This window comes from Dromiciops gliroides, chromosome 4 (genome assembly GCF_019393635.1).
Source record: "Dromiciops gliroides isolate mDroGli1 chromosome 4, mDroGli1.pri, whole genome shotgun sequence".
In the NCBI taxonomy this organism is placed as follows: Eukaryota; Metazoa; Chordata; class Mammalia; order Microbiotheria; family Microbiotheriidae; genus Dromiciops; species Dromiciops gliroides.
In genome coordinates, this window is record NC_057864.1 from 57,496,904 (window position 1) to 57,524,609 (window position 27,706).

A 27,706-nucleotide genomic window follows, 5' to 3' on the forward strand; every position below is an offset into this window, starting at 1 on the left:
CACTACTACTATTACTAATTACTACTACTGTTACTGTTACTACTACTACTACTACTACTACTACTACTACTGATACTACTACTGATACTGTTACTACTACTGGTACTATACCACCACCATTACTGCTAACTGTTACTACTGCTACTGTTATGACTACTATTACTACTACTGCTAATACTCCTACTATTGTTACTACTATTAACTAATACTACTGCTATTGTTAGTACTATTGCTACTGTTACTACTGCTACTATAACTACTAGTGCTACTATTACTACTGCTATCACTACTACTACTACTGTTCTTACTAGTGCTACTACTGCTACTAGTACCACTACCACTATCATGACCACCATCCCCACTACTGCAGCTGCTTCTGATATCACTATTACTCCTACTACTGCAGCGATTGTTACTACTATTAACTCCTACTACTGCTGCTATTGTTACTACTACTGCTGCTACTAATACTAGCACCACTACTGCTACTATTACTATTACTGCTATTAGTATTACTACTGCTACTACTACCACTACTGTTACTCCTACTATTGCTATTACTACTACTACCACCACCACTACTACTAACACTGCTACTATTTCTACATAGTACTACTGCTACTACTACTACCACTACTACTATTACTATTAGCTAGTTAGCTGTATCTATTGATAATATTATAGACCAGACCAGTGGTATCAAACTCAAATAGAAACAGATCCCTGTCAGCTTCATATTTATCAGTAAACCACAAATTAACATTATCTATGTTGTGTTGCATTTTCATTTATTTTGTTAGACATTTCTCAATTACATTGTAATATGGTTCAGGTTTCACTCAGGAATTTTGCAACCTCTTGTAGCCCTCAAGCTGTATGTTGGACACCTTTGGACTAAATTATAAGACAATTAAATAGATTCAAAGCTGGTTGGATGGGTGCTGTACTCATGAAGTTTGTTTCAATATCAATGGGACAGGAAGTCTTTAGTGGAGTATCCCACGATCTTGACTCTGCTATCTTAACATTTTTTTCAATGACTTAAATAAAGGCATCCATCAATTTTTCAGATAACACAAAGCTCAGAGGCACAGCTAATACAGTGGTGGATGAGGTCAAGATCCAAAAAGATCTTGACAGGCCACAGCACTGGACTGAAACAAAGATGAGATTCAACAGAGCTAAATGTAAAGTCATACTTAGGTAAGAAAAAATCAGTATCACATGTACAATACGTAGTCATAGACAATAGTTGTTCTGAAAAAGGTCTGGAGGGTTTTGTGGACTCATTATGAGTCAGCAGCACCAATATGGCAGCCAAAAATGGCTACTGGAGGTCTTGAGCTGCATTAAGAAGTACAGCTTCCAGGAATAGGTAGACTAGAGCTCCCCTATACTCTGACCTCATGTAGAGCTCATATGGAGTAACATGTCCAGTTCTGGGCACCTGTGTTTAAGAAGGACATTGACAAACTGGGGAATATTCAGAGAAGAGAAACTGGCATGGCAGAGGGCTTTGAGTCCATGTCATATAAAGAATGGTTGAAAGAACTGTGGGTATTTAACTTGAAGAAAAGTGGTGGGAATTTGTGAATTCCCCTTAAGTATTTGAAGGTCTATCATGTAGCAAAGAGATTAAGTTCTAACTGGTCGCAGAGAGTGGGATCAGCAGCATTAAGGAGAAGTTACAAAGAGGCCAGGGTAGGGTAGATGTCAAGATCAAACTTATTCAAGCTGTTGCAAAGTGAAACAGGCTATCCCGAGGGCTGGTGAACTCCCCTTCCTTGCAGGAGGTCCCTCACAACTTTCAAATTCTGTGATTCTGTGGTTTCAGCCATAGTCCTCCATCTTCCTGGTGGTTTTCTTGAGTTTCCCTTGGAGTTCTTAAGTTAGGGTACCTCTGAGGCAGTGTCGTCACCCATGGCGGCTTCCCTGAGAAGTGAGAAGGCTGCATTATTCATGTTTTTACAGACATTTTTTGGGGGGAACAATTTTCTCAGGGGAAAATGAATTCTCTTTAGAAGAGAGGAGAACTGGAGTAACCACAGTCCAGCAACTCTCTTATAAATCTGGGTCTTTGTCTGTATATCCATCTACATTTTGTAATGAATAACCAATACTTTCCCCAAATTCATAGCCTTACCTTCTATTTCAAACTGGCTTTTAAAATACCTTTTATCCTTTACTTTCCACTCCATCCACACACCTGCACGTGGTCCTTTTGTTTTTCTAACTGGTAAGATCTCTTCATGTACTTAAGCAAACACAGCCTCAGTGGGTAAGAAAAGGAGGCAGGATGCTAATATCTGAAATGCAGCAACTCCCTGTTCCCCTTCAACCCTGTTTGTTATACATACAAACTAGTAACACCTTTATAAAGTGTAACTACTAATTCTGATAATAGGGGAAAATACACAATATATTTGGGTCCAAGAAGCTGGAATGTATGTGTAGGGAATGGGAGATGGGGAGGGTGATGGGGCATAAGGAAAGATCTTGGACCTGAGGACACAGGGTCTTACGGAGGGGACACCCAAGGATGCTAGTTTTTGGTGGGAAGAGACCTCTGAGACTCTTTCATAGGGCAAGAAGGCAACCAGTTGATCAATCATTTATTAAGCACGTTCTAGGTATCTAGGTGGTATACTGGATAGAGACCTGAGTTCAAATTTGGCCTCAGACATTTATTAGCTGTGTGACTCTGGGCAATCACATAATACTTTTTGCCTCAGTTTCCTCATCTATAAAATTAGGCAGAGAAGGAAATGGCAAACCATTCCAGTATCTTTGCCCCCCCCCCGCCAATACCCAAAAAGTGTCACAAAGAGTTGAACTAGACTGAAATGACTAAACGACAACAAAAAACATATTTACTGTGTGCTGAACACTGAGTTAAATGCTAGAAGTGAGGCTAGGGGCAGGGAGGTGTTTACCTGGAGTGCAGTACAAGGAGGGAAACCCAGAAAGTAATTTATTTTAAGGAATTCTTCTTGCTAACCAGGTGCTAAAGATGTCCTATGTCTGCCCTCCGCTGGTTGGCCTTTCTTAGAAGGCAATGGAGCACAGTGAGAAGAACAGAAGTTCTGGAGGAGAAATATCTGAGTTCAAAGCCTACCTTTGAGGTTTTATGATAGTATGACTTTGGGGGCCTTCCTAGGCCTCAGTATCCACACCTATAAAATGAGGGATTTTGAATAGATGGGCTCTCAGGCTCCTTCCAGCTCTAAGTTTAGGGTCCAGTTATAATTTGTATATCCCTCCACAAAATGAGCTATTGAACCCTGTCTTTCCCTGTGGAGGCCAATGTGAGTGGAGCACAGCTGTTCAGCCCTAACAGACACAACTATTGGACAGCTGGTGCCCCGATTGCCCCCCCCCATTTTTTTTCTCCAGGCTCCTATCATATATGCATGTGGCACTTCCTTTATTCCTTGTCCTTTGCTGCCCAGCCAGATGCTGGCTAGCTGCATTTCCAGGTACCCTGGACAGTCTCCTTTCTGCTTAATAATAGTTTTGCTTTTTTTTTTCCAAACATAGAAGTTCAGATTGATGAATTACTCCAGGAGGTATGTGTCATGTGTCATAAAAGCACATTTGTGATGACTTTAACTTATCTCCACTGTGACACACACAGCTATTTGGTAAACTAACTTTCCAGGCAGCCTGTCTAACTGCCTCCATGGCTTGTGTTCTTACAAAATATCTCTCTCTTCTCTAATGAGCACCACATGTGTTCAATGTATAAATAGTCTCTGAATTGGTGTCTAATGGAAAAATATACTTACTCGTCTCAGGGACACATCCATTTACCTCCATCAGATACATCCCATCGTTCTTTTCCGAATTGTCTATAGAGTTATGCCTGATATTGAAGACTGTTGCAGAGATTTGTTGTGGTAGATTTCCCCCCCAGGGAGGAAGGAACATTATGCATACTCACAGGTCCTATCTTTCTGTGCCACACTCACCCTTACTCACTCACATATTGAACATCAGCTTGCAATTCTGTATACTCACATGAGCATGCTTAGAACGATGTCCGGGGAAGATTCTTTGGAGATTGATTGTTTCCTTATTTTATTAAAAAGGAACTAAGGGTGTGTGTGTGTGGGGAGTGCAAATTGTTCATTCACAGAAAGGGTGACATAAAGCCTGCAATCTGACAGAACAGATGTAATAATTCCTATTTTTCTAAAATATCTCTTGGAAACTGCTTCCTATGGAGTTTAGCATTGCTGCTTAGCTGCCCTAGGGAGGAGGCAATAATTAAGAAAGATAAGAAAATGTACCCCTCCACACCCACCCCTTACCCCCAAGGCTTTGTAGTGATTCTTATAAGCAGGAGTTGGGATACAGATGTTTATTTTAATTTTTATTCTTTTAGGAGTGGCAACCTACATTTATTACAAGTTTCTTTCTCTTGCTTATTTTTTTCCTGGATTGGGACATATAGATGTTCTTACTACAAAACCTTGGCAACCCCAGCAGGGTGAGGCTGCTTACAAGCCCAGGATGCTTTATGACTCCTGACTCAGTGACATATTCTGCCTGTGAGGCAGTGACTCATCTCTGGATAGGTGTTGGGGAGAAAGTAGATGTCCAGAGAAAAGGGATTGAGCTAGGGCCCCTGAAGTAGGAAAGGGCATATACTTAGTTCTTCCTCTATACTTTTAGACCTTAGATCGGGAGATTCTAGTGATTGGATACAGTTGGATCATTTAAAAAACAACAAAGACATCTGGAAGAGTTGAAATGAGCCATGGGAAACTTGTCATTGCTTTTAGGAACTCAGGCTCACAGAATCTCTCCTCAACTCCCTAACCTTTCTCCCTTTTTCTTTTTTTGGTCAAGTAATGAATGGCAGATGTTGAGTATGTGTTCAGCTCCAAGACCATTTGGAACAATGGAATGAGGAAAGCAGAAAGGGCATATGCTTAGGAGGAAGACTGAATGTGGAGAAAGGAGGGATGGAGATGAAGAGGAGATGGCAAGGCAGGCTTTATGGCCATCACTATGGATTCCAATGTCTTGGAGATCACCATGACCTACCAAGGCTCTTCTAGCTCTAAATCTATAACATGACATGACATGACAGAATGATATGGCATGATATGATAACAATATGGGGTAATAGGCCCAGAGTTTGAAGGGACCTTAGAGGTCATCTGGTTCATATGAAAGAATTCAAATGACTTGTCCAATGTCACAAGGCAGTATTTGACTGAGCTAGTATTTGTACTAACATTCTGTGATCTCAGGTTCAGTAATCTTGGGGGCAGCTAGGTGGCGCAATAGATAAAGCACCAGCCCTGGATTCAGGAGGACCTGAGTTCAAATCCATCCTCAGATATTTGACACTTACTGGCTGTGTGACCTTGGGCAAGTCACTTAACCCTCATTGTTCTGCAAAAAAAAAATTAGTAATCTTTCCACTATACCATACTGCCTTAGTGTGATATGATATGACTGTCACATATCATGCCATGTCACAGTTGCTGATGCCCTCTCTCTCTCTCTCTCCCTCCTTCCCACCCTCCTCCTGGTGTTCTCTTCTGGGTGAATGTTCACCATTGCTGCATTGGCCATTGGTCCATCATTGTTGCCCTAGGTGTGTGTCATCCCTAAATTATCTGCCCTCCATGTGTTCCAGGGGTCTTTTGGATTGTTTGGTCCCAATAGCCTTCTGTGAGGGCTTTGTAGAAAACCATGTACTACAACTTTAAGAACCAAGTTGGAGAAAGGAAAAAAAACATACATTTTTGTTGGTTGAATACATACTGTATTTAACTGTTTTTTAATCCCAGAGAAGTGAAATGCAACATCTGTTTGAGTTTCTGTAACATCCAAAGCCTGAAGAGTCAGAATTTCCTACTAATTAAAGTCATTTTAAGGCACTCTGCAAAGCCAGCTTTCATCTTTTCCTTCATTGGGGTTTTCTCCAAACCAAAGCAGAATACCTGATTTCTTTTTCTCCAAAGTGATACACACACACACACACACACACATGTACACACACACGCATCACAATGCACACACACATACATGCTTGTGTTCTGAACCTCCTCTCCCATTCTTGGTAACATCAAACATTAATTACATAATTGGAAAGGAAAACTGCAAAGAAAGGACAGGACTGAGGAGGAGAGATGTAAAGAAGCAAAACAGGTGATAAGCGGTAGAACAAAAGGCAGTAGGTTGAAGTCAGGTGGTTACCAGACAGTGAAATGGAGGCTAATACCTTAAATTTCTTAGGTTTTGGTTAATTTGGCTTGTTTCTTTTTGTGTACATCAACAAAGGGATACTGAAATGAGAATCTCAAGACAGTGGAAAATACATGTATATTTCCCTGGGGGTGGATGCTGTTAGTCCTATCCATAGGCAGGGTAGGGAACCTATATCTTGGCACGATTTGAAAAACTTTCTAAAAATATCTCCCATTAGCTCATCTGCCTAAATATATCCTCCCTATGGGCCTACTACACTGCCTGGAATGTCTACCATTAGTCATTCTTTTGGGTTAAGGCATAATTTCTAGGAGGTCTGGGTTAAATGATGTGTTTACTTAGGAGGCATAATAATTCAGCCTATTAGCACCCACTAAGACCTTATGGAAGAGCCGTTGATTAGATTGTTCAAGTTGGCACATAACAAAGGTCAGGGCTTGGAGGGAGGAGACCAAAGAGGTAAGTTTTGCCCTTGATGAAGATCTGGAGGATAGGGAGATACATAGAGAAAAATAGGCCTAATTGAGATGGAGTGAGTGATAGAAGATAGTGGAGAGCTATGGTTAGGTGGGGGACATTTCAAGAACCTAATTTCTGGTCAAGGGTTAGAGGGAAGGTGGGAAATAACCAAGTACCACTGATAACTTTGCCTACTCTGTGATAACCTATGGTATGTATCACAATAGTCTTGAGTGTATATACATGTGGATTCTGGAGTTCATATAGACCCATCATGAATACAGTATTGTATAAGTTCAATAAATAAGAGATACTGACAGTTGTGAATTGTTGCTGTTTGGAATTCCATTAAAAGTGAACTTCTGTGTGCTTATAGACATGGACTATTTATCTCCTAATGTGTACATAAGTGGACTCCCCACAGGGGTGAAGACCTTTTAAAAGTTAGAAAGAACATAGTTATACCATTCAGCCAACCAACAAATATTGGACAAGCACCAATGTCATTGATCTCTCGATGACTTTACTGGCTTTTTGGCAATATTCCCTCCTTCCTCAAGTACCACTTAGGATTTCAGTTAAGGGGCTCTCAAGCAATGTTTCAGGCCTGGGGTATGGGAAACAGGAAGACTTTAAAGAGGGAGAGTGGAACATCACTGAATTTTCCCCAAAACCCTTGGAGTCTTAAAATCTGGTGATAGTAGCAGAGGTAAAAGAAGGAGGGTAGGGATCTTGGAGGAGAACCAGGTGGCATTGGCAGATTTCTGCTCTTGGACCTCCTATATGTTGACCAAGTGGCCTGGTGCTTCTTTTAGGGTATCCCAGAATCTTAGAGTTTGGAAGGACTTCAGAAGCCATCTAGCCCAACCTGTTTCTGACTACCAGTCCCTTCTACTATAACCCCAAGGAATGATCATCCAATTTTTGCTTGAAGACCTCTAGTGAGAGGAAACCCACCATTCCTGGAAACAGCCCATCTGCTTTTGGACAGCTCCAATTTTTATATAGTTTTCCTTTAAATCAAGCTGAAATCTGCCCCTCTGCAATTTCCATTCATTGCACCTAGTTTTGCCTTTCAGTAGAACAAATATAATGCCTCTTCTACATGATAGCCCTTGAAGATTGCTTTAGATACTTGAATCAGTATGGCTGGTCCTGGTCTTCTTAAAGTAAGAAAAAATAAACCCCAAACTCTGCAATGTCCCGTCCCTCCACCTTTGAAATCTGCTGCAAGTTTCATTTAAGGAATGGGGGAAGGTTCAATGGAGAGAATGGAGTAGGAAGAAGGGTAAAAACAATTCCTTGGTTTTCCAATTTACTTATTCCACAGTTCTATTCTTAATGCTTAATGAAACACCAGGCCTTGGAACTAAAGGGTCTTTGGAGGATGGCAAATAATTAACAAGGAACCTAAATCCTTAGCAGGTGGGTTGGAGCCTGACAGCAGCCTCCTACCCCAACATTACATAGAGTTTGAAATGAAAATGGATAGGACAGTAAAGGCCTTGAAGTATGAGGTAATGGAGAGAGCATGGGACTGGGTCAGGAGACCTGAGTTCCACTCTTGACTTTGCCACCAACTGCGCAACCTTAGACAGATCATTCACCCTCTCTTGGCCTTTGTTTCTTCAGTGATAAAAGGAAAGTTTTCAATTATAAGACCCTAGATTTAGATTTGGAAGGGACTTTAGAGCTCATCTGTCTAAAGCTGTATTAGATCTCAAATTTCCCTTTCAATTTCTAACATGGTCTCAGTGTTTCACCATTTGCAGATTTAGCTTTAGAGTTGGAATTAGCATTCCAAGAGAGGAAAGGGGTTTTTGGTATGAGAATGTTTTTGGAGCACTCAGTGTGACATAGTGGTAAGAACTCTAATTTTGGAATCAGAGTACCTGGGTTATGTCTAAGCTCTTTCCTTGATCATGGTTTTCAGGTAGACCAATAATTTTCAAATTATCTCTCCTGGACCTATTTTCCAGGTCAGCAGTTTTTCCCAGAAGATATTTCACATTGCCTTCTATGATTTTATTCATTTGGATTTGCTTTATTGTGTCTTGGTTTCTTATGAAGTCACTAGCTTCCATTTGTTCAATCCTAATTCTTAGGCAATTATTTACATCAAAGAGCTTTTGTACCTCCTTTTCCATTGGGCCAATTTGACTTTTCAAGCTGTTGACTTTTTTCTAGTACCTGGGTTTAAACACTAGCTCTGTCCCTTGCTGGCTGTGTGACCTTGGGCAAACTGTCTCACCTCTCTGTGCCTTCCATTCCTAATTTTTCAAATGTAGGGGTTTAATATGATGACCTCAAAGATTCCTTCCAACTTTAGATCCTATGACCCTTCTCTGTGGCTCCAAAAAGATTGCATCACCCTGTCCTGTGGGTAAAACCGAGGCTGGTTATTTCAAAGATGGAAGCCAACTTTCCAGTTTACAATAAGTACATACTTAAAAAGAATACATATAAAAATGCAAAAGCTAGAAAATGAACAAATGAATGAATGAATAAATGGTGATTCCTTTGAGTGGTTTGCCCCTTGCGCCAAAGGCAACCCCAAGGAGACCCTGCTTGCTCATGCTTGGCTTTCTGTAACTTCTGAAGCTTCTTGCATGGTCATCCAATTTTACTTGGTCTTTGTGACAAAGCTTCCCATAGAGGGAGTTTATCTCTACTTTCCTCTGGTCCTTCCCATATGGAAATGTCTTTGGAATGCCTTGAGAAAATGCTCAATGCTAGCTTGCCAAGCCCTGCCCTCTTGGTTGATATTTGGCCAGTATGGGGTTGGGGGCAGAGAGAAGAGAAGTGAGGAAAGGAGAAAGGGAAGAGACAAATGCTCCCCCTGCTTTCTACCCCAAACTTATTTAGGCAGAACAGTAGCCAGTCAGAAAGGCAAGAGGCAGGGCCCTGGTGGCTCCTGCCATGAAGTCTGATTTGACCAAATCTCTGCCCCTGGAGTGGTTCACCATAGGGCAAGGGGAAGATGGATTTTCTGTTTAGATTAAATTAATCTCTCTATGCAAGACATAGACTCAGACGGCACTCCCACTTCTGTACAGCTCCTGGCAGGCCATTCCAAATGACACCCAGCAAGTCAATGGCCAAGTTCTCATGGCACCACAGGGTTAGGTTGAATGGGAAGCATCTGGTCCCAGAAATGGGAAGGCGGTGAGGAAAGAGGCTGGATGGTACTATTTTTGTTTTTAGCGGGGAAGCATCTGTCCAGGGCTTCTGCTTCGAGAGCCACAGGCCATTTCTCATTTATATCCTGCTAGTTTCTGCCATGTGGTTCTGTTTGCTGGACATGCCTTGACCTGTATGTGGACACGGAAAAATGCAAATAAAATGGGTGTTAAAGAAAGGAGTTGGTGAAGTGACTGATGATGTTTCATTCTTAGAGGAAAATCCAGGATAGGAATCCACGGCTGGGGTGGAGTGGAAAGAACATTAGATTTCTAACCACAGGAACTGAGTTCAAATCCTGGTTTTGGAGCTGACTGTGGGCAAGTTACCTAACTTTTTGGGGTCTTGGTTTTTTTCATTTATAAAATAAGGGAGTTGGGTTAGGTGACCCTCCAAGGACCATTGCGACTTTGTCACTCTACACTGTGATCTCTTAAGCAAGACAAGAATGATGGGAGACAAGCAGGTCTCTGAAGCATAGATAGATCTGGGAAGGCCATTGACTCAGAAGGTGCTCTTGTATAATTGATCCAATTAAGCCCTGATGAAGTTCAACTGTTTAAAAAGTCAACTAAGACTCCCCTGTGTGTCAGGACAATGGGAATGAAACGGGACTCCTAGAAAGCTGGAATACATTTTAGAAAATGGCACAGTGGATGTCCTGATGTACGGTCCTAAGTAGTAACAGCACCCTCACAGGGGCTAGCCAGAAGGGGTAAGGTGGGCTGGGCCCCTACTGTAGTTAGTGCTCGGAGAGTGATCAGACTCTTTGGTGCTTGGGTAGATAGCAATCACAGGTCAGCTGAATGAATCTGTATGAAGAGGCCCTATGCAATCTTCCCTTGGTCCTGTTCCTTTTAGACCAGAGGGGTTAAACATGTTGCTAGCAGGCCCAAACCAGATTGAAATAAATAAAAGCAATAAAAATACAACAAAACCTAAATAATGTCAATATGTATTTTTCCCCCACATGTGCCTACAGGGATCCTTCTGTATGGTCGGGTAGCCTCATTTCTATTTGAGTTGGAGACCATTGTCAGACCAACCTGTGGAACCCCTTAAAAGCAGTGCTGTTTTTCATTTTGCACCTATCTAATGAATTTAGTGAATATCCTTGAGTATTATCAGCTTTCTATTAGTATAAATATATTATGTTAGTATTATTATATTAGCTTTGTGTTTGTCTCAATTCCCTACTTGACAATAAGAGCCTTACAATTGTTATCTCATTTGTTCCTTACTACAACCCTGGGAAGTATGTGCTGTTATTCTCCTCATTTTAGAGTTGAGGGAACTGAGGTAAACAGAGGTTAAGTGACTTGCCCTGGGTCACACAGCTAATAAATGTCTGTGGCTAGATTTGAATTCAAGTCTTCCTGGCTCTAGGTCCAGCACTTCACTACCTCCATGAAGTCAGGCATCTTTTTTTCCTTAGACTTTGAGTCTGCTCTTCACAGTAGACATCAGTGCCTACTTTCTATATGACTTTGGGCAATTTACTCAATGCACCTCAGTTTCTTCATCTATAAAATGAGAGGGTTAGACTAAGTTCTAAGGTCCTTTTCAACTATAAACAAATATGAGTGCACCATATGAATGGTTATAAAAAATCGCCTGATACCACAGTGAAAGATAGCATTTCCTTTTGGTCATTTTTGGGGGTCACTGTAGGCAGCAGATCTCTTCTTATTATATTTGGGCACCTTGAGGTTCATATTTGTGTGAATGGGGGTGGGGCAGGAGGAGTTACTAATCACAGAGAAAAGAACCTGTATGTATGTATGTGTAAGTGCGTGCCTACCAGTGTGAATCTGTATAGAGATGGAACACTGTTCACAGTAGCTGTTCATCTGATATGCTGGTGCCAAGTCCCTCTTTTCTTTACTAATTAATTAAAAGTAATAGCTTTCCACAGTTTCTGGTACGTGAGTGAGTGAAGTGGGAAATAATTTAATTGGCTGTCTTGATTTCAAAATCCAATTTAATGAAATGGTTCTCAGCCTGAAGTGTATGTATTATCTTTCCTGTTATTTTTCCAATTAACATTTCATTGGATCGGGCCTTCGTGGTGGAATATCCTAATTGGTTTGAAAGGTGGAGATAGGGACAAAAACAGATGGAGGAAATAACTGGCTATTCCTCTCAAAGACTTGTTGAAAATACTACCAAAGAGGGGCAGCTAGGTGGCACAGTGGATAAAGCACCGGCCCTGGATTCAGGAGTACCTGAGTTCAAATCCGGCCTCAGACACTTGACACTTACTAGCTATGTGACCCTGGGCAAGTCACTTAACCCCCATTGCCCCGCAAAAAAAAAAAAAAAAAAAAAGAAAATACTACCAAAGAGTCTGATATGATTTTTTTCTTCACTGTGTCCTGCTGAGAAGCTAACAGCCCTTCACAGGCATCCAGTCCATAATATTGACCCTCATGGGGCCCCTCAGGAAGGAATAAGGAGCTTTTCTACCTCAAAGATAGAGCGGCCAATTTTGTAAGAGAGGAAAAGGGCTAAGGCAACATTTTCCAGGTTTTGGGGTTCAGAGTAGAAGAGAGGAAAAAACACCAGCTTGGAATTCAGAGAACCCTTTCCCCAAATGGGGGCTCCAGGAGGCTGTTGCCAATGGGAGAAGGGGGCTGGGCCTTGCAGGACAAGAATTGTCCAGGATTGGAAGGCAGCAGGGATCATTGACTGTTTCAGGGATTAGACAACAGAAGAGACATGGTTTTGAAGACCAGAGAAAGTCAGGACCCAGGGCCCAGAGGGAAATAAAGTAGTGATGATAAAAAACCCCAATTGTTACTATGTCTTTGGATAAATCAATTAAGCCTCTCTGGTACCCATTTTGCTCACTGGTAAAATGTGTTAGGTGACCTCTAAGGTGCTTAGTAGCTCTAAAACCTCTGACCTCTCAAACCTGTGTAGTGTGATTCCTTGGCCCATTTTGGCACTGAACAGGCTAAGTCAGTCACTACATCTGGCCTCTTCCTTTCCAGAGGGACTTGTCTTATTCCTTTATGGTCACATCTGGGCCAGACATCCTATAGAGAGTGGGCACTAATTTATTTAACAGCATTTATTTGGCAACTCCTAGGTGCCAGGCATGGTGAATGAAGTGAAACATTTTGGGTCTTTCTGTTTCTTCCCTGTCTTTTCCTGAACCCTACTCCCAACTGTCTTGTTAATCCTGTTTTATCAGTGACAAAGTTGTCTGTTAATTCAGCACTATCTCCTAGACCTCTTTTTCCTCCCATTTGAAGTAAGCTTTTCTCTCTCTTTCCCATTATACAACAGTTGTCTCCTTTAGGGGTTGCTCTACATTTCTCTGGTTAGCCCAAGACTGGATCTAGATCCAGACGTGGTAGATGGGCACCTCTGCCACCTCTCTCTCAAATCCTGCCTCAATTTTGAATGGGTAAAGTGGGAAGTATGGCCTCTCTAAGGGACTACCCTCCAATGGGACAAAATAATTAATCTCTTTTAGGAGGGAGTATTGGGGTTTGAAACACAGCAAGGAGCTCAGAGGATAGCTGTCCCAAGGCCCTCCTGGATAGGCAGAGTGGGATTGTCTTCAGAAAACTAGAAGGCTGGATTAGATGGGCACTAAGGTCCCCTGATAGGGATACATGAAATTCTACATGGCTAAAAAATATAAATGACCTAGTGTGGGGCCTAGAAAGGTGAAGGGGAGTAGGAAGACTCATGGGAAATGACACTTTCTACAGTTAGTCCCCCTGCAATTAGAAGTTGCAAAGGGCCTTGGAACCATACTTTAAGGACTTGTATTTTACATTTATTCCCTTGGGCCTATAGAGAAAGAGGCAGCTAAGAGGCACAGTGGATAGAGTGTCAGGCTTGGAGTTCAAATCCAGCCTCAGACACTTCCTATCTGTGTGGCCCAGGGCAAGTCACTTTACCTTGTTTGCCTCAGTTTTCTCATCTGTAAAATGAGAAAGAAATGGCAAATCACTCCAATATCTTTGCCCAGAAAACCCCAAACTGAACATGATTGAAAATGACTGAACAACAAACAGCAATAGAGTAAAACCATTGACTCTGGTTTAAATTAGGTGAACCCTGAAGAGATTTCAACTCTGCCCCAGATCTAGAGTTCAGTACTCCCCTCCCTTCTGCTATGCCTCTGGGAAGTTCTTGACAGTGTTGCTCACACAGAATTTTCTGTATCTGATCTTTTTCCTTGGTAAATCATCAATAGATAGACTTTCTCCTTTCTCTTAGAGCAGTTATTAACTCACAGATACCAAAAATTGTCTTGGGAATTTCTTAGTGTTACAGATCATAGGTCTAGAGACATAAAAGATCTTAGAGGTCACGCAGCCCAAAGCCACCATTTTACTGATGAAGAAACCAGGAGGAGAAAGTGATTGGCCTGATCCTACCATGGCACAATTGGGATTTGAACCCAGCTCTTCCAGCTCCAGATCTGGTATTCTTTCTACTATGCCATCCTGTCTTTCCCTGCATTTCATCCAATGACTGTATTATTGTGTATGTGGAGAAGGGTTGTTTTTTAACCTTAAGATAAATGAACACGAAATGTGGCATGTCCCTATAGATCTGCTGCAGGCTTGGTAATTCAAGGTGTCCCCCCAAAAAATCTCAGTGCAGTTTTAAGCCGTTATTTTAAATATTGTCAAGTTAGAGTTTTTCTATTAGGGAGTAACTCTTTCCCCTCCTGGGTACTCTGGTTCATTACCTCCCAGCAAGTCAATTACATCCATGGAAGGATTCCACCCCTATTGCTAATCTGACTTCAATGTATTTAGCGATCATAGTTTTTTAAAAAAAGATTTTATAGCTTAATAGTGCACTAAGACTTTTGGGATGCTCTATAAAGTAGTGATATAACAATAATACCAAAAGTATTATTGGTATAGTACTTTAAAATTTTTGAAGTATTTTCATTTACACATTTCATTTCATTCTCACAACTATGCAGTGAAGTAGACAGGGAAAATATTTTGATCTTCATTTAGCAGATGGGGAAACTGAGGCACCAAGAAGTACAATCATTTGCTTCAGGTTTCAGGGCTAGTTAGTAAAAAGAACTGGGCCTGGGAGATCCAGCACAACACTCCACTCTCTTTTTTTGTTTTGTTTTGTTTTGTTTTGAGGGGCAATGAGGGTTAAGTGACTTGCCCAGGGTCACACAGCTAGTAAGTGTCAAGTGTTTGAGGCCGGATTTGAACTCAGGTACTCCTGAATATAGGGCCAGCGCTTTATCCACTGCTCCACCTAGCCATCCCCACTCCACTCTCTTTTAAAGTGCTTCTTGGAACATCCTGATAGGGTTGTTCCTTGTAGTGTACAGCAGAGACTTCCAGATTCTGATATTTCCTTCATAGCCTAGGGCTTATTCTTCTCTGGATGTAGGTCCCATCTTTGGGGTCTTTCCATACACTATGTAATAGAATTCCAGTGGTAGGAGTTCCTGAGTGTAGCCTTCTTCTCACATTTCCACAGGGACCTGAACAGGGTGGAGTGGGATGGTGAAGTGGTGATGGAGCCTGAGGCACTCATGAAAGCACATTGATCTGACTTATTAACAGGAAGCATGTGCCTAAAGTAAGGGACTTATTTGCCCACTGTGTGTGGGCAAAGCAGGAAAGATGGGTGGTCTGTAAGACCAAGTTTTCCAGGGAAGATAGGGTCTTCATGGAAGGCTAGGTATGTTTTGGTGTTCCTTACCCACAGGGCAACATGCAGGCATGGGTGCCCGGTCTTTTAATGGAGAGGTCAAAGTGATCCTCAGGAGTAGGTAAGGTCACTAAGCTGGTAATCTCTCATCCCATCCTCCAGCAGCAATGAAATTGGTTAGGCAGAGAAGAATACGATCTTAATTGAACTTATTACTATGTGCCTGCCTCTCAAGTGAAGTGTGAGCTGTCAAGAGAACTTTCTATGGGCACAGGGTAAAGGCTTTATTTGCCTAGCAGAAGCCACTTCTGTTGTAATATTTCTCTCTAGGCAACCAGCATCACAGAAAGCAACTCCCTGTGTTACAGGGAGAAATTCATTCTTTTTCACTATGTAGGATGGGTGGGAATGATTGGATTCTCAGCATAAGTGAGTTCATGCTATAGGGAACTGTTTTATAATAAAGATTTACTGTAGCTACAAAGTTGATCAGTCTTTTGGTGTCTCTCTGGTGATAACAGTATAGCTCCTCTTTTTACATTGGGAGGAGGCATAATGTAGTGGAAAGAACAGTGAATTTGGAGTCTCAGAAAATCTGGGTCCTAATCCTGGCTCCAGCTCTGAGAGCTGGACAAGTTCTCAAGTACTTGACTTGCCATTGGGCAAGTTACTTAACTGGGTTGATTTTCAGTTTCCTCATCAGTGAAATGGGGATAATAACATAAGCCAGACCTCCTGACAGATTGTGGGGATTGAATGAAATAATCACAATGAAAATTCATGCCATGTGAAAGTCAGCTGTTGTTTCTGGATATTTTCAGGCTGCAGAGAATGGGCAAGTTGCTTTGGGCTTGGCCATTATCTATGATCTCAGTAATATGAAATCACAGAATTTGAAAACTGCAGCCACCATCTATTTTATCCCATACTTGAGAAACAATTCCTACCACAATACACTGGACAAGATGTCGTTCAGCCTTTGCTTCAAGACCTTGAGTGAGGAAGAATCTTGTGAGCTATCCTTCTCCATGGCCAAATATGTCACCCAGACCCTCAAGACTCACTGAAGGTCCCCGATGGGTAGATGTTCTTCTGCCAAGGAGACTGGAACCAGATGTGCCCAAGGACTCAAAAGGCATTAATGACAATGAGACCTTGGAATAAAAATAACTGCCTTGCACCAAGCTTGCTCACTCAGCTTCTTTTCTATGTAAGGATCGTTTGGGCTTAATTATAGAGTTCAGCCGTTCATCAGGTTTTGATTAATTTTCTTTTCAGCTTGAAGGGTGAATGTGTGCATATGTTTACATCTTTGTTTGGATCCCAGTTGGGAGCCCTCTTGGTTGATATGTAATTGTCCCCTCAGCTCTCACAGGGATGCTCTATATGCCAACTGAACCCAAGAAAGGCATTATCTCTCATTCCTTACTCCCTCCCAGGCTGACTGGGCCTGCTCTCAGCTGAATTGGGAGTTCCTTGGGAGCAGAGCTTTTGCTCAGCCATGGGCAATTTCTGCTTTAGGAGTAATTTCCCCTCTCTCTCCCCCCTCTATTTTTGGGGGCCTTGTGATGTTTAATGACTAGGAGATTTGATTCCCATGTTTTATTATATCCTGACTGCCTAAAGATTCATAGGATATTAGCCAGCTATTTAGCCCATTATATAGAGTTAGAGGCTATTAGAACTGGAAAGACTATCTGACATCATATATATCCTAATCTCCCACCTCCCTTGTTATAGTTAAGGAAACTGAGTCTCAAAGAAGGGGAGTGTCTTACCTATGATCACATGGGTAGTAAGAGGAAAATCCAGTATTTTGCCTTGTTTTACCTGTATTTTAGCTTTTAGGGGTCACAAAGTCCTTATATATGGAAGTGGTATCTTTACTAAGATACGGTTACCTCGTAACCTTTTTTATTTTCATATATCCATTTAAGACATTGAAAGGTTGAGCAAACCATAATAGCAGAGGCAGAATTTTAGGGTTTAAAGTCAGAAAGGGTGTTCGAGGTAATCTAGTCAAGTACTATTATTTTACAGAGGAAGAAACTGAGGCTTAGAAAAAAGAAGGAATTTGGCAAAAGTCACACTGCTGGTGAATAGCAGAGGGAGGATTTGAATTCAAGGGGTCTAACTCCAAATCATTGTACTTTCATTGACACCAGAATAGCTTCTGTTCTCGCCTCATTCTCACTTCCTCCTTTTTCTCCAACTTATTCCCATGCTCTATCCATAGCCAAATATGAAAGAAAAACTTGATGTTCTGAAGGGTTATTCTTTGTCCTCAGCTACTTCTTATTTACATCACAGTGCTGATCCATTAAAAGGTCACCTCCAGTGCTGGCTTGGGATTTGGCATAGTAGGAGGTGCTTTTAAAAAGATGATTTTTGAAAGGACTGAGGGAAAATCTGAGCAACGGATAAATAATCACAGCTCATATCTCTAGAGTACTCTAAGGTTTGCAAAATTCTCTTCTTATGACAGCCCAGTGAGGGCCTTGATGCATGTCCTATCACTTCCCTTTTATTGATGAAGAAAACAAAGTTCAGAAAAGCCAAGTGCTTTGGACATATAACTGGCAAATGACAAAGCCAGGATTTGGTTTGGGGTCCATTGTTATTGCCACTATCCATAGCTAACTGACCCACTAGGAACCAAAGTTACAAAATAATGGAATACTAAAACAAGAGGCCACCTAGCCTAGCTAGTTTTAGTCCTTTATTTATTTTATTTATTTATTTATTTATTTTTTTGGTGAGGCAATTGGGGTTAAGTGACTTGCCCAGGGTCACACAGCTAGTAAGTGTCAAATGTCTGGAGCTGGATTTGAACTCAGGTCCTCCTGAATCCAGGGCCAATGCACTGCACTACCTAGCTGCCCCCTTTATAAGAAAAGTATGACACGAATCTAAATCCCTGCAGCAAGGTTGGACTTTTCAGCCATGTCTGACTCTTCATAACCCCATTTGCAGTTTTCTTGGCAGAGACACTGGAATGATTTGCCATTTTCCTTCTCTACCTCATTCTACAGATGAGGAAACTGAGGCAAACTGGGTGAAATGACTTTCCCAGGGTCACATAACTAGTAAGTGTATGAGGCCAGATTTTTGAACTCACAAAGAAGACTCTTCCTGACTCCAGGCACAGTACTCTATCCACTGCATCACCTTGTTGCCCTCCATGCAGCAAAAAGTCTAAGTGAAGAGTACATCTCAAAACACAAGTTGGAGGGACTTAATAGTGATACTGTCTTTTTTTTAAATAAAAAGAATGATTCAACTCATCTCCAGATCTGATACTAATCATTTTGTGGGTGAAGGATTGAAGACTGATAATTATAAACAGAAACAAGTTTGTCCAAGATATGGGGACAGGCGAAGGTAGGAAAGTTCAGTTAATATCGCTCTGTAGACACAGGACTCTCTAGAGTGATACCAGAAATGATCCTAGTTCTACCACTAACTAGGTGTGATCACAAGCACTTGTAGCCTCTGTTGCTCAGTTTTCTCATCTATTAAATGGGAGAGAGGGGAGGGTTAAGGTCTCTCCAGCTCTATGACTCTGTGCAATAGGGCAATAAGCTTTTCTAACATGATCTGGCTGATAATACAGCTAGAGCCAGAAGGCAAAAGAGCCTTATGCTCAATTTACTTGGAAAATGAATTCTGCCATGGTGCCAAGAATTTCCCACTGCAATCCACCATGCCTCTAAATCTGTAACTCCAAACTGACAGTGCCTGGTGTTGGGGCTCAGCCATACTCAGGGGGAAGAAAGTCTGAATGGAATCCTGGTAGCAAACCAAATTTGAATTGGGTTTGAATCCCAGATATGCCATTTACTAGCTGTGGGATCATGTGCAGATGACTTAATCTCTCTGGGCATCAATGTCCTTATGTGTAAGGTGGGGAGGAGAATACTACCTCTTTCACAGGGGTGTTGCAAGGAAGGTGCTTTTTAAGCCCCAAAGTACTTTGAGACAACTAGATAGTGAAATTGAATAGGATTCCAGACCTGGGGTCAGGAAGATCTGACCTCACATCTGGTCTCAGATACTAGCTGTGTGACCCTGGACAAGTCACATAATCTCTGTCTACCTCAGTTTCCTCATCTGTAAAATGAGTCTAAAGATAGCACCTACTCCCATGATTGTTGGGTGGATCAAATAAGAAAATATTTGTAAAGCATTTTTCAAGCCTTGCAGCTCTATATAAATGCTAGCTATTAATACTTCAAGGTAGTTGCTTCTTTCCTTTAAGTACCCTTTCATGGCTGTAATCTTGACTTGCAGGGAGTTAATGAGCCAGGGTACCCAGAAGGGCAAAGAATTACTTCCTAATAAAAAATTGCTAACTTTAAAACTTTTGTTTATCTGACTTCAATATTTTTAGAGATGATAGATTTAAAGTTGGAGGTCATCTGGTCCAACATTTTACAGATGAGGAAACTGAGATTCAGAGAGTCTATGTTATTTGCTCAGGGTCACAAAACTAATAAGTGTTAGATGTAGGATTTGAACCCAAGGCTTTCTGACTTCACATACAGCCCTCTATCTCCTCCTCTATAATCCACAAATATATCCTTGATGATGATGATAACCAATATCTTTCTGTACTGGAAGCTTAAGTTGTCTAAGTACCTTTATCTTCATTTCATTATCTCCATATCTCCCAGAATCTATCAGATTTGCTGTAAGGGACAGTGTAAGATAGTAGAAATAGGACTGGGGTGGGTATAGGAAGATCTGATTTCTTTTCCTGGATTTGCCACTAACTAGCTAGTGGCATGATGTTGGGTCTTTTTTAAAGTGTTTAATCTCTCTGGGACCTAGTTTCTTCACCTAGAAAATGAGGGACATGAATTGAATGACCTCCAAGTGTTCTCAGCTCTTACAGCTCTATGAAGTCAGACTAACATTCCTTTACTTTGGAAGATTTGTTTCAGGACTTTGAAAAGTGTAAGGTTAAGAAAAATGCTCAGGTTCACAATGTGCTCTCCCTTGTTTTACATTTAATAGATGAATTCCTGAAAAAGGATAAAGAGAATTTGCATAAATTAAATCCATTTTTAAATATACGAGGGGAAATTGTTGTGGAAAAGAACCCTGTGGTGTCTTGCAATAAAGCAAAGAATCCTTTTGTAATGCAAATCATCCACATTCATCTCTTGTTTTTCCAAAGTTCATATCTGTTTATCTGATTTCCTTAAAGTTTGATGCTCTTAAACCTTGTAGAGTAGACACTCCTCAGTATATTCAGGATGGAAAAACATCTTTGGTGAGTTGGTCTGACTTTAGGACTGACATCAGAACCCCCATGATGGTGGCTTTTGAATCATAGGATCATATTTTTAGAGATGGAAGGAACCTTGGAGATAATTTAGTTTGACTCCTCTAGTTTTACAAATGAAGAAACTGAGGCCCAAGGAAGTTAATTGACTTGCCCAAAGTCACATAGCTGGTAATTAGCAGTCAAGATTCTAACCCAGGTTCTTTTAATTTAAATCTAGGGGTTTTTTTCCTAATATACCATGATAGGAATTATGGAATGCTAGAAATGGAGAGATTATAGTTTTATCTAATCAATCCAATCTCCCCATTTGCTAGGGGAAGAATTTGAAAACCAACAAGACAAAGTGATTGCCACTTAGTAAGTCAATGGCAGAACTGGGACTAGAACCTCTGTCTTTTGACTCCACCCAGTGCTCTCTCCTTTACATCATACTGCTTCTACTCAATTAGTGTTGCTGCAGACTGGTAATTTTGATATCAGAGTGAGGACTGAACAAATCCATTCTCCAACTATGAAGATTTCCCTCTTTGGGCAAACCACCCACCACAAACAAGGAAGAAAGGGATGGGAAAGTGGGAGGAAAAATGCAGCAACTAAATTATTCCTAAATGGGAATGTTTCCAGGTCTTCTGAGATTCACTGGTGGGTCATTAGTGTGTTAGATATAAAGAGACCTGCTTACTGTCAATAGCTAATCTATATTAGACAGTACCTGGTGGTTAGGGGACAAGGGTACAAATCACTAATTTAAAGTCCAGCCCTCACTCATTTGGGGAAAATTACTTAACCCTTTCATGACAATAATAATTGTTCTACAGGAAAAAATAAAATCAGTAATCATTTTTAACATAAGTATCAGATTCATCAAACTAAGTGCCAGCAGATCTTTCAATATAATGATGGTGGTTAGTATCAATGAATAGATCTTTGGAGTCTTATCAATCTACAAACTTGTTAGAACCCTTCTGTATCCTAGATTCTTCATTCCAAAATATGGAGCTCAGAAGGGCCAGTGCACAGGGCACTGTGAAGATTTTAAGATGAAAATTCATTAAATGTTTTGAATGAAGAGTCTACTAGATATCACCAATACCATGGTTTGCTTCCTTTGTGGCTAAATTTCTAGTTGGTGTGAAGAAAAATAAATTAGGAGGTCTTGAAATACACGAAGTTTTCTGACAGTGGAGGATGGAACCACTTTAGACAATAGTATATTTCATATTGATGTGGTTTAAGAATAAATGACCTAGCATTTAAAATTATCTGATTCCTGGAATACAAGATTTCAAAATTAAGAGACCAAGTAATCTCTGAAAAGTTTTTTTCTTCCCAGTTCTAAAATGCTTTGATTGCATCTATGGTTGCAGACAATTTTCTTTAAAGCTCCATAGGTAACCTGTGATGTCATTTTTCACAAACACCCATTCATTTGAAAATGTTACTTGAAGTTGTTATGAAATGGGGCATACATATATGTACATATATGAATATATAGTATATATACTACATATGCACATATGGTACATTTATATTTGCAGAACTTGCGTGTAGTTTTATTACTTCATTCTGATATATGCATCCCATAGGAAGTGCCAGCCATTCAAATGCTAAACAGATAGAAAGGAAATACTATTCAAGTTTGTTGAAATGCTTTTGAATCCTTAAGTGGATTTGTGGCTCCACCATTCACTTAAAATGATTTTCTTTTTGCAAAGTTAGGACTGGTAGTGTGGAAGGAGTAGATAAGTCATAAAGGAAATCATAATTTGGATTTCACTGGCAATGTGGGGAGGGCTCCAAACATCATAGCTACTGTAGAATACAGGAACTATGCATGCAAAATACTAGACTTAAAATTACTCTAAATAATTACTGGAAAGAGGAAGGTAGATGAAACCATTCGTGGTTCACATTGTACTTTGCTTCAGCACCTAGGACAGTTCTATGCAGATTGGGCTCCATCACAGTTTAGAACACATTCCCACAACACACCACTTGCCCCCTTTGTAAACAATCCTTTCATTCCAATGAACATGTTGACCATGTGATTATCAATTAAAATGCATAGGTATAAATATGGTAATGATTCCTCCCCCTTTTTGTCCCTTTTCCCCACCCCACTACCACCCAACTTTCAACCCCATTTCACAACACCCTCTTATCAGTCATCAGGACTGTATGTCTTACAAACACCTGGTATGGATGTTTTCCATTTCCACTTCTAATGGTTGGGAAGCAGCATTTGCCACAGGCACTGATTAATTGTGTTTTCATTCCTTGTGTCTCACTGCAAAGGATTAAGTTCAGTTGTTCAGGTAAAGGAAGCCTCCTTAATCAGCCCTGAAGTATGGCTACCCACAGGATGCATCACAGGAAGTCCATAAGATCAGTGATTTCCTTTCCTCAATAAGGAGGGACCTTCCCAGGGAATATGATTCCTCTGCCTGAAGAGCAACCCCATTTTTTACTAGTGGCTGCAAAGGCAGGCAAACCCGAGAGGTCTGCTTTGGCTCAGAATATCAGTTTTGTTCACACTATGCCCTGACAGCATCATTACACTCCTTGGCTGTGTGTACCAGACACACAATCATATTCTATTTAGGAGGTATCACAACCAGAGGCTGTCCTCGCTTGGGTCTCCACATGAGGACTTGGGCATCATTGGCATTGGGCTTCACTAGTGCATTGGGGGGAATGGGTTCCATTCGATTCAGGATCTTAGGCTGTTCCTGCTGAGTCCTGCCCACCAGCCGGGCTCGGTGCCCTAGAAGCTGTAGGGGATCCACCTCAATGTCCACTCTCATCCTCCACTTGATGGTCTGTAGGATAATCTTCTCTTTTGTGGTTGTGTTCATGGCCACTAGCCAGGTGGTAAAGCTTTGGTCCCTCTTGATCCTCGTCAGCAGTGGAACATTACTATCACTTACAGGGACAGCCCATGTCACACTGGGGTAGAAATTGTCATTCATACTGACTGAGAACCTGGAGATCTTGTTGGTGGGGCCGACTAAGGTCACAGTTTCGGTAGTATTCCCATACCATGGATAGCTCACCCCATCTGAGTCACTGATGGCTTTTACTCTCCCTTCCCTCAAATCCGGCAGTTCCCAGCTTGACCTAGGAAAGCAGAAGAGATGTACAAGAGAAGAAGAGGCTGGATTAATTCTACAAAGGGTAGAGAAGTGCCCCTGTCTTATTACCATGACCCCACAGAGCAGCATAGAAGATCTCGCAGAAGAAAGGATTGGTTAAAAATTTTACACTGTTCTATTGCAGAGTCAAATGAAAACCCCCATACCTTTCAATAATGGCATTCCCAATTGGGAGCAGGTGATACACAGAAGTGGGCATCACTAACTTGCAGCTGTGAAACCTACACATATACCAATTCATAGTGACAGTGGAACGGCACCCAATGGTTTGAGATCAGCTCCTTGATTAGTACATGAAAGGAACCATTGAGTGAAAGAAAAAGGAAGATGTTACCCTATCTGGGGTTTATAAGGTCAGTCTGTAAGAATGAAGGAATATTGAGGATTATAGTAATATAGTAGGGGTTACAGTAGAATAACTACCCATGAAATAGGATTGTTCAAATCGAATAAGTTCCAACTAGCTACCAGTTATCCAAAAGAAAACTAAAGAACAGCTAGGATGAGGAGGCAATTCTCACCTTTCAGCAACTACTGAGAAGCACTTCAAATAGACACCCTCCAAGATACTGTTCCCCCAGTTCAGTTGTTTTCAGTTGTGTCTGACTCTTTATAAGCCTATTTAGGGATTTCTTGGCAAAGATATATTAAAGGTTTGCCATTTCTTTCTCCAGTTCATTTTACATATGAGGAAACTGAGGCAAACCAACTTAAGTGACTTGCCCAGGGTTGCACAGCTAGTACATGTCTGAGGCCATATTTGAACTCAGGTCTTTCTCACTTGAGTCCCAGTACTTTCTTCACTGCACTGCTTAGTTGCCCTACTGTTCCCCAATTCGCCTTCCAATCTATCCCTGGTATCTATTTGCTTAGTTTTGAATGCTTGTCCTTTTGTGTTTTCCTTCCCTCTGGCCTTTCATGATGTGAAAAGTGTCTCCTGGAGGTGATATAGCTTCCCTGTCCTACACTCCCCAGCCCTGTGTCCACTCCCCGTTCAGGGAAAAAGAAGTATATGCCATAATTTCAGGCCACATACTTTTTCATAGTTTTCTCTTTGTTTATTTGTCATGAGGTGATAGAAGAGGAGATGTAAAAGAGGCTGCTTATGGCTATCAGGATGACCTTCTGGCCTTTGGGGCCAGCTACAGAGAGATAGATTTGACTGGTAAGGCCAGCCATAGGTGATTTGGGAAGCAAACCTTGACTACTTCATACTTTCTTTCTCCATCTCTAGGGCTATTAACATCTACTATAATCAAGAAAACCACCACCACCACTAAAGATGATTCTCCATTCAACTCTTGTCAGAGAGATAAGGCTTGATATGGTCTGATTCACTTTTTGGGGGGGGCAATGGGGGTGAAATGACTTGCCCAGGGTCACTCAGCTAGTAAATGTCAAGTATCTGAGGCCGGGAATCTTTGACACCTCCTAAACTACTTTCCTGCACAATGGTGAATATTGGATGACATGGGGACAAACTGAGGCTATGGCAACATATATTTTTTCCCTCTCATTCTGATTTCTTCCTGTAATAACTATATGTCACCATAGTGCATCACTGTTGGCAATGGCACCGTATAAGTACAAAGTGACCTCATTTGTAGACTTAGTCATATACTTTACTTAAAACATTATTTCAAGTAAGTGTCATTGGGCAGTTTCCAGACAACACTATTGCCCTCTTGCCAAAAAACAAAATGAAATAAAAGATAGAAGTTCTTGTTTGAGTAGAATCTAATTGTACATAGATCAGAGGTTGGTCATAGATCCAACCAGTCTTTGTTTCGTGGGATGACAAAAATGGACAGAAAGACCAGGCTTTTTTGGCTCAAGTAGAGGAAAATGGTTCAATTCCTCAGCCACCTAGCCACAAAATTACTTTGACACATTTTCATTTGGGCTATGGAAATTAGACCTCAGGGGCATTTGGATTTTTCTGGGTTTGGATAGCACAACTTTGCAGAAAAACCCATTCGTCTCATTAGGAATCACCTGCTGCCCCCTAGATCATAGTTTGGCTCCTGGGAAACTCTTTTGGATTTGTGTACTATTGGACTCAATTTGACAGATCTGGTCTTTTTGATTTCTCTGACAGATTTGTCCCTAGAAGGACTAAAGAACTCACTAGAACCTGGTATTCAGTGCCTTGCACAGAGTATTTTTGAAAAAAAAAAGTTTATTGAATTGAATTACATTCTATCATGGTGGATATAGAATTTTATGCTTGTAGGGTTATCTCCTATTTTCCTATACTAAAACCAAATGGTGAGAGCTTTGGACTAGTCAAGGATTTTGGGCAAGTAGCTTTATCTCCTTGTGCCTCAGATTTCCTTAATATAAATGATAAGGAGGGGGCAGCTAGGTGGCACAGTGGATAAAGTACCGGCCCTGGATTCAGGAGGACCTGAGTTCAAATCTGGCCCCAGACACTTGACACTTACTAGCTGTGTGACCCTGAGCAAGTCACTTAACCCTCATTGCCCTGACCCCCAAAAATGATAAGGAAGAAAATAATAAAGATACAGATGATAATATAAATGTATAACAAATAAGCATATGGCCTTAAACAATATACAACAAATAATGGTGATTGATCACCAGAATCACATTGGTATAAGAGAAATCTATGGGGAAAGAGAAGCTACATGGGGTAATAGAGTTTAGGATTTGCAGTCAAGAGATTTGGCTTGAAATGACAGTGCTGACATTTAATTTACTTGCTGTGTGACCAAGGGGGAGGATAATTAACCCCTCTGAACTTCATTTTCCTTATGTGTAAAGTGAACATATCAATCCCTGCACTACCTCTACTGCACAGGATCTTTGTGAGAAAAGCATTTAAGAAGCTTTAAAATATTATGCAAATACAGGCTGTCATCATATAAAAGGTATAACAGAGGTCAGTGAGGTGATACAGTGGATAAAGCACCAGCCCTGGATTCAGGAGGACCTGAGTTCAAATCCAGCCTCAAACACTTTTCCTTACTAGCTGTGTGACCTTGGGCAAGCCACTTAACCCTCATTGCCACCCCCCCCCAAAAGTATAACAAATGGCAGTGGCAATGAAGAGTCTTTTTTCATAATCATGGCTGAACTTCCACATCCAAATTATGCCCTTCAGAGTGGTCTCATACCTATTCAACAAGGGTTTGGATCTCCTCTTGTGAAACTGCTTCCAGAGCCTATGGGAGATTATTAGGAAGCAAAGTGGTACAAGGTCAGGCTGTACCTGGAGTCAGGAAGCCCTCAGCACAAATCTGGCCCCAGACCCCTATTTACTGTGTGATACTGGGCAAGCCACTCAATCTCTGCTTTTTTTCAGTTTCCTCATCTGGAAAATGTTTTTTAAAAATCAACCCCCCGCCCCCATACATCCTGGAGTTGTTGTGAGGATCAAATGAGGTAATATTTCCAAAGTCCTTTATAGACCTTAATGTGCTCCATAAATGTTAGTTATTGTTATCATTATGAAATGTGCTCAAGTCGTCATCCTTGGAATAAGGGTTTGATTTTTGGAAACACTAAAAACCTAATTGAAAGTAGGTCTGGTGGATAAAGTGAGTATAACAAACATTACCATTTTGCATCAAAAGCCTAGTGCACCAGACTAACCTTATTTTCATTTTGAATGTGATTATAAAGCTGGAGATAAAGGGTTTTTTGTACTTCAGCAAGACATTTGATACTGTATCTCTTATTATTCTCATAGAAAGGATGAAGAGATATGGGTTAGATGACAGTA

The 27,706-nt window shown here is 41.0% G+C and overlaps 1 protein-coding gene across 2 annotated transcripts in view; it reads right to left on the reverse strand.

The window, feature by feature from the left end:
• Positions 1 to 812: 812 nt before the first annotated feature.
• FAM78B (family with sequence similarity 78 member B) overlaps positions 813 to 27,706 on the reverse strand; it is a 145,655-nt gene continuing 118,761 nt past the window's right edge. The window contains exons 2-3 of one of the 2 annotated variants that reach the window (XR_006352797.1): positions 23,001 to 23,926; positions 813 to 1,932 (exon numbers count right to left, since the gene is read on the reverse strand). Coding sequence is in view for 1 of the 2 variants with exons in the window: in XM_043964311.1 (XP_043820246.1) it covers positions 23,404 to 23,926 (523 nt within the window). In the remaining variant the exon portion in view is untranslated. Of the gene's footprint in view, positions 1,933 to 21,248; positions 23,927 to 27,706 lie in introns of those variants that run through there. The other variant, XM_043964311.1, reaches the window with a different exon arrangement.